This window comes from Rissa tridactyla, chromosome 1 (assembly GCF_028500815.1).
Source record: "Rissa tridactyla isolate bRisTri1 chromosome 1, bRisTri1.patW.cur.20221130, whole genome shotgun sequence".
NCBI classification, from domain to species: Eukaryota; Metazoa; Chordata; class Aves; order Charadriiformes; family Laridae; genus Rissa; species Rissa tridactyla.
The window spans coordinates 140,347,194-140,361,181 of record NC_071466.1 but is presented as its reverse complement, the minus strand read 5'-3'; the positions used below and the strand labels follow the sequence as shown (position 1 = coordinate 140,361,181).

Sequence of the window (13,988 nt, the reverse complement as noted above, 5' to 3'; positions counted from 1 at the left end):
ACCATTCACTCATAAGTGCAATGCCCTTTTTGAACTAAAAGGAATTGTTTTCTGAGGTGGGGATTATTTTTATTTTCGGAAAAAAACTAAAGTGGTTGCACTTCAGAACAATGCTCTCCTTAGAAGAGAAACGGGACAGTACTCGACATCATGTCATCTTGCCATTCAAAAGCAAGCTTTAGACAACCCTGTTTATGCTATTTTTTCATAGCTGGTGAAGGTGGTATACATAAATAGCTATTTGTAAAGGACATTTAACCTACCTTCCTTTAAAAAAGGCAACATAAAAAATTGGTGCATAAGAATTCACAAACTTCAGTAGGAATGCCTTCAAAATCAGTCTTTCCTCAAAGGCTTTCTCTGTTTTTGGTACCTCTGCGGGGAGGAAGGGGGAGGGCGGAAAGCAAACATCAGAAATCAATGAGTAAATATGTAAACATCCCTGATATCCCCAAATACAAAACCAAACTGCAAACTTTGAGCTCATACTCTTTTTTCTTTTGTACTTTTAGTTCAATCAGTGCACACTAGCTCTGTCACTGACTCCCGATTTCCAGAGAGTCTTTCCAAATTTCCATATGGAAATTGAAGATTCTTTGATAGAAACATTAATAATGTTTCTTAACATTATAATCATAATTAACTTGATTCCCTAATAGGCCTCTGACAGCTTATCCCAAGTTGCTCTCGGATGTCTATGCAATACCCTGGTGGCAAAAACCCAACAGATCCTGACACCTGGCTTGGACCCGACAGGACCTCACTTCTTTTCCAGTCTCTTTCATTGCCTTGCTGAGAGACCTGAGCAGACCACATCACCTTCCTCTGCTTCAGGCCGCATCTGTGAAGTCTTAGCACAGACCTCCTCTGTCATTTACTCTGACATCTATGCTATTATTAAATATATAATAGCATTAAATACTTTATTAACATAATGTATGTTTTATTAATAATAATAGATAGAATTATTATATATTTAGAAGGTTCTCCTACTAGCTATCTAGAGTTTGAAGAAAAAAAATAACTGGATCTTTATATTCAATTCCATAAAGCTAAAGCAGTATAAATGGCTTTAATGTATATAAACATATACAAATTAACATACATATCATTACACAACTGAAATAACAAAACATTAGCATTCTCAGTTCATGAAAGATGAAAGTAAAGTGCAAAGACTTTCATCCAGAAAATAACCCTTAAAAGCTTTCTTAACTTTGTGTGCACAAGCCTTTTTTTCTATAATGAAATTGTGAATGTTCTTAACGCTAAACACAAGACTAAGTACCTTTCTGAATAAGGCATTAAATGAATTGTTAACTGCCATGCAAAATAAATGCACATTTTTGCTAACGCTTCTCCATTCACTATATATATTCTACTTTTCTAGACTTCTTTAGATAACTTGTAAAAACATATCTTAAACATTTTCAGGATTCATTACTCTGTTCCCAGATTTATTTCCAATTTCCATGGAAATTTTCTAGCAACAGAACACAGAGATTTAAGACAGAGGCTTTTCAAATTGACAGTAGTATCCTCTTTTAAACATTATGTATGGGTTAAACTCTTGTATTGCCATGCTTATCCTGAGCTGTTAACTAACGTGAGAGCAGATAATTTTATTGTGGTATGTTCTCGACTGAATTTCTATAACACAAGGGAAGTATGAAATAATAAGGTAGATCCAGAGCTCTGGCTTTAAGGACTTAATTAAAAATACTTTGCTTTGGGTTTTTTCTTAAAAAAGAAGCACGGTGTTTATTTGAGCACTAAAGGAATAGCAAAACTCTAATGAATCCCCACTGCCCAGCTTTATTTGTGATACTTTCAACCATATTTTCATAAAAGGTCAACACACAATCTGATGAGCCCTAAGCCATCCTTCACCTTTATGTGTAGAAAAGCTTAATTAAACCTTCAAAGGATTTGAACAATTTGTAGATGACCCCATATGCTGGAAAGATCGTCAGAACAACAGCTCAGGGCAACAGGAATATCAAATAACAGCAGTGCAACTTTTAATCTGACGGAGAAAAATCCTAGCCTTTGCCTTATGGAGAACTCCCACAAAGATGAGCTCAGCCTCTGGATGAAAATTTACACACCATATATGGCTCCAGAGACTCACTCAGCACTTCACTCCCTCCCCGCACTTGGATATACTATACCATACCCACAGAGGCATGCGTAGAATTTGTCCTCTAGCTAGTGGAATCTGCTACACAAGAAATGCATCCAGCCAGAATAGATGCATTAGTAAGAGAGAAAACCTTCCCCCCCAAAATGATAGACACATAATACATGGTTGGTGGTGCAGCATGTTACACCACAACTGAGCAGCTGAAAACTTCCAGGTACAGAAGGAGCTGAGATATCTGTGGCTTGGGTCTCAGCTAACTGAAGGAGTTGCTGCCTTTATAAGGTACAAACACAAGTAGTTTTGATTTTGTCCCCATGAAACTTCCCCATGTGAAGTTACAAGTGAGTAAATGAGCTGTAAGTCAAGCCTGACACATGTCATCTGATTACTGAAGATCAACCTGAGAATACCAGGATATAATCCACACTTTTTCTGGTCCAATCTGTGATAAGGGGTGATCAGTGCCTCACTTAGCTGGGTCCACAGAGGGTGTGTGGAGTCCTTGTGCATCCTGTATGAGCTCTCTTCATTGATTACAACAAAACTGCTACTTTTTTTCCCCACAAGCACTGTTTTAGCAGATATTGAGGCAGATCCATTACTTTGATCCTATGATGAATACAGTTGCTACCAGTGGTACTATTCTTGTGCTTACAGACATAATTTTTCACTTGAACTTGAAGATTCAAGTGTGCTTGGTGTTGGAATAGAAACCTATGCTGTCAAGAGCTGTTCCTCCAGCACAAGAAGTGTGCTCCTCACCTTGTCGATTAACTGCAGTGTGCAAAGAGAATTGAGTATGTTTTGCTCTGCTCAGCAAAATTAAAGTTCACAAGGTAAGGAACAATTATCAGCATGAATGTATTGCAATTTTTTTAAACATTTTGATTACAGTTGTCATCTGAGCCTAGTACGGGAGAAAGCTGCCTGAATGAACTTTCTGACTCACTCGTAATTTGTAGCACTAGAGATTACTCAGACCAGATCCTTCTTAAGCAAAACACCTTATGGTTAATTAGGAATGCTGCCTAAATAAAAATAGCAGGATTAGAATTAAACGTAAAGTGACAAGGGGACAATAATCTGCAAGTTAGTAAGAAATTCTTGTTTCTTTCACAATTCAGAGCGGTGCACCTTTTCAAGGGCAAGATTTTCCTTCCGTGCTTCTCCATAGAGTCAACGGTAGTGGCTTGCGCTTCACAGCTTTTGCCTAGAAACTGCCAGAGAGGAGAAGCCTCACCCGCATCTCTTCCTACGCTTTCCACACAGCAGTGTCCTGCCTTAAGAGTTGTGCCCTTCTTATCTGGGCAGGTGCAATGGACAGGACTGATCAGGTCACACACAGTTAGTAGCTTGTCAGTTATATGAAAGCTGAAAATCTGGGTACAATTTTCACCTGAACAGTCTGAGCTTCCTTATGCCACTGGAACCGAGTTCATTTGTGAAACCCTGATAAATTCTGCCCAAAGCTGCTTCCAAACAGAAACAAACTAATTAACCCCATATGGTGGCGTTTTGTGAAAATGAATTGCTTTGACTTCATTTGTTTCAAATACTTTCTGAATTTAATCTAAACTGTCACGCTATCCTTACTGGTAAAACCACAGGACCATATTTCAAAAATTCAGGAATGAACCTCTATTATGACAATTGCAGAACTTTAGTCTATGGTGTTTTTCAGAAAATAGGACTAAAATAGATGTTCTCACTTGTGACTTTGAAAGTGTCTTGAGGAACTGAGAATAAGAAGCACAAGTCTTAAGAGTTCCTAAGGTTTTATTCTAAAGTCTGCTAGTTCCAGCCAGCTTCACATCACTGTAGGTTCTACAGGGATGGAATCTGCAATGTTGAATGAATGAGTCAGGCTCCAATTATCAAAAAGTTTCTAATTTGCATGCCTAAGTTTAGATGCCCAAAATTGACAGGTAGATCACTCACTACAGTTAAAAACATCTGTGGCTGCTGGTTGATTTTCAGTGTTTTCAATAACTGACTTTATATTCCTAGACTTTGAAGCATCTCGAATTAGAAGTGATGTATAAAACTGTGGGAAACAATACCTAATGGCAGCTATAAGAATATCACATTAGGGTCCTATCAGGAAACATCTTTGGCCTAATCTATATGCCAAAACAAAATCCCAGCCTAAACCCTTATTAGTAAATATCTTTGGCATAATGTAAACAACAAAACAAAACTCTAGCCTAAACCCCTATTGTAATCAAAGGATTGACTTGACTTTACTTAAATACATTGCCAGGCTTGTAACAATACAATGAAATTTTTAAAAAAAATAATCCAACCCCTAACTGAAATAGGTATTACTATAAAAAGTCCAGCCCAGACAAGCACCTATAATGGCAAAAAAACCCCTTTGAGTGGTAAAAACCCGGTAAAAGTAACATCAGCAAAATAACATGGGAAGCGTTTGCCAGTGTAGCTTTGCCACAGCCTGCAACATCTTTGGAAAAACCCAATGAGTTTCAGTAAACCAAGCTCCTAGAGGTAAAGATATATATCAAAATACATACCAGGTCAAAAATTCTCAATGAGCTCTAAATAAGCGTATCTTGGCTCAGAGCCAGCGCAATGCAGAAATACCAGCTGAGATCCTGGAAATAGCACAGCTGCATTAACATGGCATTATGGCCAGGCTAATTAGTCCTATTAGTGGCACACTGCATGTTGTGGCTTAGGCCTCTAGCTCACAAAGGCATGTCTGAGCATCTTACCCCACAGGCCTGAATATTTTCCCTGGCACTCTTCAATGAGAAATATTCCTATTAGAACCTCCTTGCATACTCTCATGTCAATACATGTAATGTACTAATGAAGAATGTGGTGAGATAGTTTTACCAATTTCTGTCAGCCATTTGGCAACAGCTCCATAAATTTCATCAAGTATAAGTATCACAACAAGGTTAATGATGACAGCAGTTGCAGTAACAGTCACTCGAACATTTGACCTGGTTGTCTCATTTGTGCTGAATGACAAAGCTGCTGCTGTAGTGATTCGATATGCGATCACACCAAACACTGCTGAAAACGTCAGCATAATCTGCAAAGAAACATACAGATAGATTAGTTCAAGTTTGATACTAGCATTTAAACAGAAGCTTCAACTGACATGTTGGGTTTGTTCCATGAATTGTTACTGTGTGGTTATTTCTTAGACCAACACAATAATATGGGGATAATCAAATTCAAATGTGAAAATTATAAACTCTCTAACAGGAACATAATGAAGAAAATGGATGCAGAACACTGAAATGTCACATGTCCTCTCTGATGAAAGCTCCACACATTATCCATACAGTACTGGCGAAACTCGGGTAGTTTGGTTATCCGGCAATAGGTTCAGGTGGCTTGGACTGAAGGGCCTACATGTATGCATAGTCAAGCAGACTGGCTTTACTGGCTGAAACAGCTTCACCTCTGACAGAAGTGACACCTTCCTCTCCAGTTGTGTTTGCTCAACTGTTGCCACAAATTAAAAAAAAAAAAAAAAAAAAAGTTTCCCCTGTTATTATTCTTTTAAGACTGACCTAAACAGGGTTACTAGGGATTCATTTTACATTTCTGTCCCAGAAATCAATTAGTATCCTGGCGTCCTTCATGGGCAGGCTTTGACCCATGAGATGAGGAAAGTCAGCCTTGCATCTTAAGGTCAAGTTCCCACAAGAAGAATTTGAATTTCACAGGGCTGTGGTATTCTGGTTTCAAAAAAATCCCACTCGAAAATGAAAAAAAATCAATAAAATAACAATAAAAAAGAGCAAATTTTCATAGCCATAGCAGGAAAAGGGTAGAGGGTACATTTTTCCCTTTCATTTTTGCCTTTGGCAAGAATTCCAATGTACATTCATTATTTTAGGTAAAACATCTTGAGATCCTCAGATGAAAGAGACTACCTTAATGTGAAAGATTAGACCATTGCAATTATTTCAATGGGCCTAGGGGCCCAGATTCACAACACGGATTTAAGGAAATTTAACAGTTCATTTTAATGACCCAGCAATAGCTTATTGAATTCCTGTATACAAAGGGAAGTTGTCTTATGAAAAAGTGCTATTGCAAAAGAACCAGAACAAGAATCAGAGCTATAGCAGAGGTTGAAGATGAAAAGCGGGCACATTTTGTTTTAATGGAAAACTAGTAAACATACTAAAAAATAATGATTTGGAGAAAGTCCTGGAGATATCAGATGAAATCCACAAATACATTTTGTGTGAAAATAGTAATAAAATGTCAGATCTAGTAAAACATCTACCTTTTACCTTTTAAATCAATTTTTCATTCATTTTAAATTAAATGTAGGTGAATGACAAGTTTTTGCTTCATGTTAATACTTCAGATAACTGGTCTAAATTAAAAAGTCTAAACATAAACCACTTTGAATTAAAACATTTCAAATGGCATAAAATATTATTTCCTTTCCTTTTGTAGTTTTCATTGTGTTGAGAAAACAGTTCTAATTTTTCTGCCTATTTTCCTCTTTTTTCTTTTGACTTCTCTACCAAACATGCAGAGAAAAATCTGATTCATGTTGGACTATCTGCTCAGCTCTTGCTGTGAGAGAAGTGGTGCAGGAAACAAAGATCAGAACTTTTACCTAACTTGCCCATTGCAGAAGCCATCACTACAGTACAGAGTAATATCCCCAATAAACAGAGAAAACAAAACAGCACCACCTGGTAGCAATCTAATTCAGCTTCCACCTCTACCTTAATCTCTTTTTCTTAGTTTGGATCAGAGATTCCTTCCTATTTATCACCTTCCAAATATTCTTTTTCTACTTCTTTCTTCTTCCACTACTGTGGATTTCTTTGAAATTTAGTAAAAATCGGTGGTGGACAAGGAAAACCAGCAAAGTAAACTTGTATGTATCATTCCAGATACCATGAGCTCTCTGGGCCTTCATAGACACCTATCTCCATCACAAGCTTCTACTTAGAAATGGTATCTTAACAGTACAGGATGAAGAGTCATCAAGGACAGTCATCACTAAAGAGAGAAAGCAGAAACTTCAGGTCACAGAAGTTGAATAGCAAGCTCTTAAACGTGACCACAGGATTTAAGGGATCCATAGCAATGAAGAAGATTACCGGGGGATTAGATACTATCAGAGGCTTGCACTATTGCAGCCTTTTCAATTCATGCAGTGCCATAGCAAGATATACAAAGCTACCCCCAAAAATATGTTCTATCTGTTTAAAGAACAAAGATACTGGTTTTGCAAAAGCACCAGGGCTTCAGAAACTCCTCAGCTGCCCAGCTGTTTTTAAACATTTGCTTACTTAGACACAGATGGAAAAACACTCCTTTAGGAGTCTTCATTATCTGTTCATCCAGTAATAAGAGAAATTTGAGGAGGGCTTGTAGGACCGCTCAGTAACCGAGAGCATAGTTCTCACTCCCCAGACAGCGACTGAGAGGGAGTGGTTCCTGTATCTTCACAGTATTTCTTCCCTTCCTGAAAATACCTCTTCTGCCCAAATTCCAGATCAGAAGGGCAACTTTCATTCAGGTGCCTACTTTGGGTTTTGTTGTCAACCCCAACATTTCATCTGGCAAGTTCAATTCCCTACTATGGCAGACAGTTTCCTCACTGAATACCTAAACTAGTCTGTCAAGGACTGAATTGCTCAGAAACAGATGTGAAAATTGGCTGGAGAAAAGGTCACCTACTGAGCCTGGTATGAATGAAGACAAACAGGAAAGCATAGTAGATCTGAGAAGGAAGCTATAAAACCCCATGGGCTAGATTGATACCTTTATCCAAGTAGGATAACAATTTAATGTCCAAATAGTTCTTTGGCTCCCCAGTGGGGCTATTCTAGAGTAAAGTAGTATGCCATGTGGATAAGAATAGGGCAATCGGGTCCAAAAGAAGGAACAGGCTGAACTCTTGTGCTATGACACTAATAGGTTTTCTTCCTTCCTGTGACTGAGCCAAACGCAATGAACACAAAGAAAGGCTCCAGTGATGGCATTGCTCCATGCCATCCTGCTCTCTTCCAGCAGCTACCAATGTTTTATCACACACTCGCACACCTTTGCCGCACCATGTACCTTCTAAATATGGAGTTTCTAAACTGTGACACATGTTATTACTAATTGCACACCAGCCAAACTTGTATAAGCCCAGCTGAGCCTAGACCTCCTGGTATCACTGGTGTTACTGGGAAAAATAAGACTTGTGAATTTCAGTTCTAAAATCCCCACAAAAGACATTGCTTAAATCAAGGTGGGATCTTCTGCCCTCTCTGCAGTCGAGTGAGGCTTTGTGTACAACAGAAGAACTGTGACCAGATTTTAAAGGATCCGTAAATGTGTAAAATAATCTTTGGAATTATTTGGTGGTGTAAAACATCAAGACCAATCGGTCAAGAGAATGAAACCCAACCTTTTTTTCAACCTGCACTTTTAAAGACACAAACAGCATGCCTAGCTTAATAAAGACAGAAGAAAAGCCAGAAAGAAAAAAAACCAAAACCACACTACAACAGTTCTTGAAAGAGGATTCACAAAAGTGAAGTACACAAAAGAAGTTCATAAATGAAGAATAAAAAGAAAAGCTTTTACAATAAGAAAACCATTAGCAGCTTCAGGAGTCATCAGGGAAATTATGGCATGTAAAGCTGGGGGAAGGCGGGACAGAACACAACAGCATCATCCTACAGCAACGTAGACATCTTCATGGAAAAAGCCTATGGGTTTGTGCCGACAGACCCTTTGGGCCTGGAAAAGGTAGTATTAGAAATTCAGCAATCACTTCTGCAGCACTAGAAATTGCAGCACATTTGTGTGTATATCTGTGTCTGAGTCTTCTATGTCTGTGTGCTGTATATGTGCACACACACACACAAATTCAATATTTCATCACTTATTATGTATGTAGTGCTTACAGCTAAAACAGTTAATCTCTGTGAATATTAATAACGGAGGCAGATGAGACCAATTTAATTTCTTTAGTACAATTCTATTGCACGGGCTGACAATGAACTTTAGTCTGGTGTTTCCAATCCCTGCTTAACTAATCTAGCAGAAAAAAAAAAGAAACATCACATACAGTATAGAGTAGATTGTAATCTCCACATGGGAAAGCAGAGCTGGCTCTCCCTCATCAAGAGCTGACTTGAATTTCATGCACGGTTTGTAAGTTGTCTCCTGTAGGTGCTTAGATCTTACTAATACTCAAAATATTCTACAAAAAATCAGCATGGTCTCTTCTCCAAATGGTGAAAGCCAGCATAGTTCCACTAGTCACTAACAGAAGCTGAAGAATTGGAGCTAGACATTTTACCTTTATAAATCTCTCTGAGATGTTACAGTAAGCAGGGAGTGTAATACATAGGGTATGACTCGGGAAAGCACTTTAAGCTCAAGCTTAGGGGAGATTTAAACATATGGTTAAAGTCAAGAGCACATGCACCTTGTCTGCAAAAGAATGACTTGTAAAAGCTAAATTAGGGCTATATGCTTAGTCATACTCAGTATACTCTTCTTTAAGCAAAGCCCCAACTGATGCCAGTTAGAGGTTCTGTCTAAAAAGCAGACATTTGGTATGGCCTCAGGATGATAGACTCACTCAAAGTGTTGTTAGTGCATATATACATATATATGAATGACACAGCTAATATGCAAAGAAAATATACTTAATAGACACGTGTCTTAATAAACACATATATTTATAAAAATGCAGACATTAATTTGACTTCAATGTGAATATAAAATGTTTTTGATTGCCAGAAAAAGAAATTAAATCTTCACAGGATATCTGTTGCAGTATATGCAAATTCCAGTAAATTAGAAATGCACATAGATATTTCAAAATAATTTAGTCCCTAAGTACATTTCCCATGTCAGATGCTCCTGCGGTTTAAACCGGCATATTTAATTCAGTAATTTCTGTAACAAGAGGGATAATGGGATCCTTGAAAATGTAATTTAAGGTTTATTAGCCAGGCTTTCCTATTGCTGTTTACAAAGGCTAGCAGCTTGATGATGTGTTTATGGTCTGTTGGAAATTTTGCTAGGACAGCGGTGTCCACACTTTACAGTTGGCTGACCTGCACACCTTATTCTTGTTCTCAAGTGAGGATTGTATACCACGGTCTTCCTTGACTACAGTAGAGTCCATCCCTGAATGCGTGTCAGACAAATATTTCTCAGCAACAGATTTATGACACCTGTACCGCAGGCTCAACGCTTCTGGATATCATTCTGACAGAGCACACGCAACAATGTGCGCACAAGCAAATACACAGAGGGCTTACCTTAATCAGATAAAGGAGGATGGAGCAGAAACCCTGTGGGAGAGACAGCATCTAGTAACAAGCTGCTGTCATTACAGCAAGTCATTCAGCCAACAGCCCTCTCATAAGCAGCCTTTGGCGAAAGAGGACAAAGCTGGGGGGAGGCATTGAGTTCTATGAGTCTTCCTAGTAGGACACGTATTTCTCACGAACTGTAGGTTATAACCCTAGTTTTCTTCAGATTTTTAGCATCTTTGAGAACACTAATTTAGGATTCCACTCAAGATGCTCACTGCAAAGTTTCTCACACCTAGTAAATGTGGAGAAATGCAGATTATATTACCATAAATAAAATCAATCCCAAGTTTGCTGCATATCCAGGTATACGGTCACTCCATGTCAGCTTCTCCTTTTCATTCTGTGACAAAACAGAAAGGTAAAACAACAGATATTACAGAACTGTACCGTAGCAAATACTAGACTTAGTAAGATCTGTTATTGAAAAACATTTTCACATCTCCTACTCCTGTTGTAATTTTGAAGATGATTATAAAATTTAGAACACTGATATTTTAAAACAGACTTTAATTTGAGAGAAAAGAGGGTAAGAGGGTACATAAGACATGTAGAAAATGTCTGCAAAAATCAGAAAATACCATATGTAACTATGATTTTAATATTTGAGAAAATGTATTCAGCTCTTACTAAATTTCATAATATCAGGAGGAACTCCTGAGATTCACCTTAATTTACATTTAGGCAAAGCAAGATTCAACCATTTATTTTTAATTGCTTCTTGTAAAACTTCAGAACGATAGTGCTTAAGACAGAAAACATTAAAAGAATGCTTACTAGCCTTGAACTCAGAGTTTTTGTCTAATGATTACCTTAGCCAGATGTGGCCCCTAAGATCATTCTTGCAAAGACACCCCAATCCTTCTCCTGATACTTGGTGTATAAAAGAGAGAAACTACAAAGGCAAGCCCCCTCTGTGATGTCTACTGCCAACCTTGTTTCCTTCATGTGCAAACAGCATCTCTCTCTTCACTGCCTAATTTAAAGCAACTGTGATCAGTGAAATATAGCACACCTTTACTCTCCCCACACAAACTCAACTCCATCTCTAGCAACGTGGACACCTAAAGAAGATATTTGAAAACGGATTTATATATAAGAAATGTGATTCCCTCCTCTCCAAATAGGTTTCTTAAAATAATAATAAGGTCATTACTTTGTTTAAGTTAAACTAAAACTATATAATCAAATTAACTAAGGACACAGAGCCAGCTGCTGTTTGCATTTCTGTGAACCATGGCTGCTATACCACGGACTAGGACTTCACTTACATTGGAGTTAACCCAGAGTTATTATGAATTTAAATGAATTTAAATCAGATTAGAATTCAGGTCAAAGGCTTCAAATAAAACATTTGTAAGGCACAACTGTCCTCAGATAAAAATAAAAATCGGGGAGCATTATGCCTTTGTAATAGGCTTTCCCAAAGTAACACTAGGAATATAGCGTATACTCCAAGTGCAGAAATGCAGCCATGAATTTTCTCATGGAGTTTACTAGGATGTGGAATTAGACTGAAGGCATGATCCTGTCTACACATCCGTTGCCATTGTGGTGGTGCCTCAAACACTGTGGGAAGTGGTAGTACTCAGCATCCCCTCTCTCAGCTCAGCTGTTCAAACAGACAAGTTAAGCAAGTCTCCTTTGGGAGAACGCTGGCAGGACTGGGTCATAGCAAACCCAAGCAGAAGCGCAAATAATTTGTCCCAATGTATGCAGTACATAAATACTCCATACAGTACATAAATGGAATCCCTCATTTAGCTGGAAGGCTACTTTGAAAAGCATTTCTGTGAAAGCACAGATGCATTTCATTTTGTTTTGGCTTCTAAGCAATTATACTCCAAGAAGGCCTGAAGGACACCACGTCTAACAATTTCACTGGGGGAAAAACACTAAACAACTGAAACAGCAGAATGAGTTAATGCTAGCGAAAGCGGTTAAAGGAAAGAAGAAAACATTTTTTAACTATACTGAGGTGGAAAGAGAAAATAGCTATTTATACAAAAAGGTCAGGAAGAGGCAAAAATCACCAAGAAAACTACTTAAAAAATCTCACTAGCAGTAGGAATTTTGGCAAATAGGAAATCATAATATCAAAATCAAACTTTCATGTATCATGAATTATGCTTGCCAAATCATGAGTGGCAAAGTGAGTAAGGTTTTTCATGTTTTGGGTTTTGGTTTTTTTGGTCAATATTTCTGGTGGTGTAAGGCATTGAGTATATTTTGAAATGAGAGCCAGGATTCAGACACGATCTACTGGCTTTCCAACTCAAGATAAAAATCACATGCTGGAAGACTCCTGATAATATGTCAGCAACTTACAAAACTGAGAAATTTGGGAATACCTTATGAATCAGTTGTCCATTGTGAAAAAGAAATAGCAAAAATAGCTATTTGTCCTGTTTGACCCACTTTTTTTTTTCTTTAGTAAAATAGAATTGGTTACAGAAAAGAAGATGAAAAACTGGGGATGTTGATCAATGATTGACATGTGCTTTTAGAGATGAATATCAGAAGATAAAGTATGCCTAAGCCTACATTTTTAGGCATTATGAGATATTAGGATTAATCCATTTAAGTGTCCTAACTTCAGGAGAGTTTAAGGACTGCAGTTATCAGACTGTTTGCCCTCTTTAATCTCAGCATGTGCATTAAGAACACAGAGGCATCTAGCATCACCAGTCATTTCGGAAGCCCTAGGTTTAGCACCTGAATACTTGTTTTACATAAATTATTGCTTTACAAGAGCACTTTCTGCCTGATGAGTTCAATAAAATAAGTTCCTGGAACAAAGTTTTAGAAGCACAACTGATACTTAAAATTTCAATTTATTACTGGGAACAACTAAATGAAATACAGACTGCCTCCCCAAGATATTACATTGCTGACCAGAACAAAAATAGGTAGGTTGACCTTGGCCAGCTGCCAGACACCCACCCAGCTGCTCTTTCATTCCTTCTCCTCAACAATATAAGGGGAGAAAATAAGATGAAAAAGCTCATGGGCTGAGATAAAGATAGGAAGGTGACTTACCAATTACCATCACAGGCAAACCAGACTCAACTTGGGGAAAATAATTTTAATTTATTGCTATTTAAAATAGATTTTGATGGTCAGAAATATAAACAAAACTGAAAACTCCTTCCACTTCATCCCCCTCCCAACTTCTTCCAAGGGCCAAATTCGGTCCTTCATTCACAACTGCTCTATTTCCCCCACCAAGCAATGCAGGGGGGTGGGGAATGGTGGGTTATGGGGTCAGCTCATAACAGCTCCTCTCTGCCATTTCTTCCTCCTTATACTGTTTCCCTGATCCAGCATGGGTCCTCTCCATGGCCTGCACTCTTTCAGGATGAACCTGCTCCAGTGTGGGCTCTCCACAGGATTGCATCAGGAAGTACCCACCCACTCCAGCATAGGATCCTCCATGGGCTGCAGTCTGGGTGTCTGCTCTATAGTGGTCCTCTCCGTGGGCTGCAGGGAAACACCTGCTCCACCATGATCTC

General features: G+C 38.2%; 1 protein-coding gene across 1 annotated transcript in view; it reads right to left on the bottom strand.

The window, feature by feature from the left end:
* Positions 1 to 13,988, bottom strand: part of ANO2 (anoctamin 2) — a 190,129-nt gene that overhangs the window by 34,175 nt on the left and 141,966 nt on the right. Inside the window, exons 15-17 of the mRNA XM_054213085.1 lie at positions 10,745 to 10,819; positions 5,000 to 5,201; positions 264 to 375 (exon numbers count right to left, since the gene is read on the bottom strand). Of these exons, the coding sequence (XP_054069060.1) occupies positions 264 to 375; positions 5,000 to 5,201; positions 10,745 to 10,819 (389 nt within the window). The remainder of the gene's footprint in view (positions 1 to 263; positions 376 to 4,999; positions 5,202 to 10,744; positions 10,820 to 13,988) is intronic.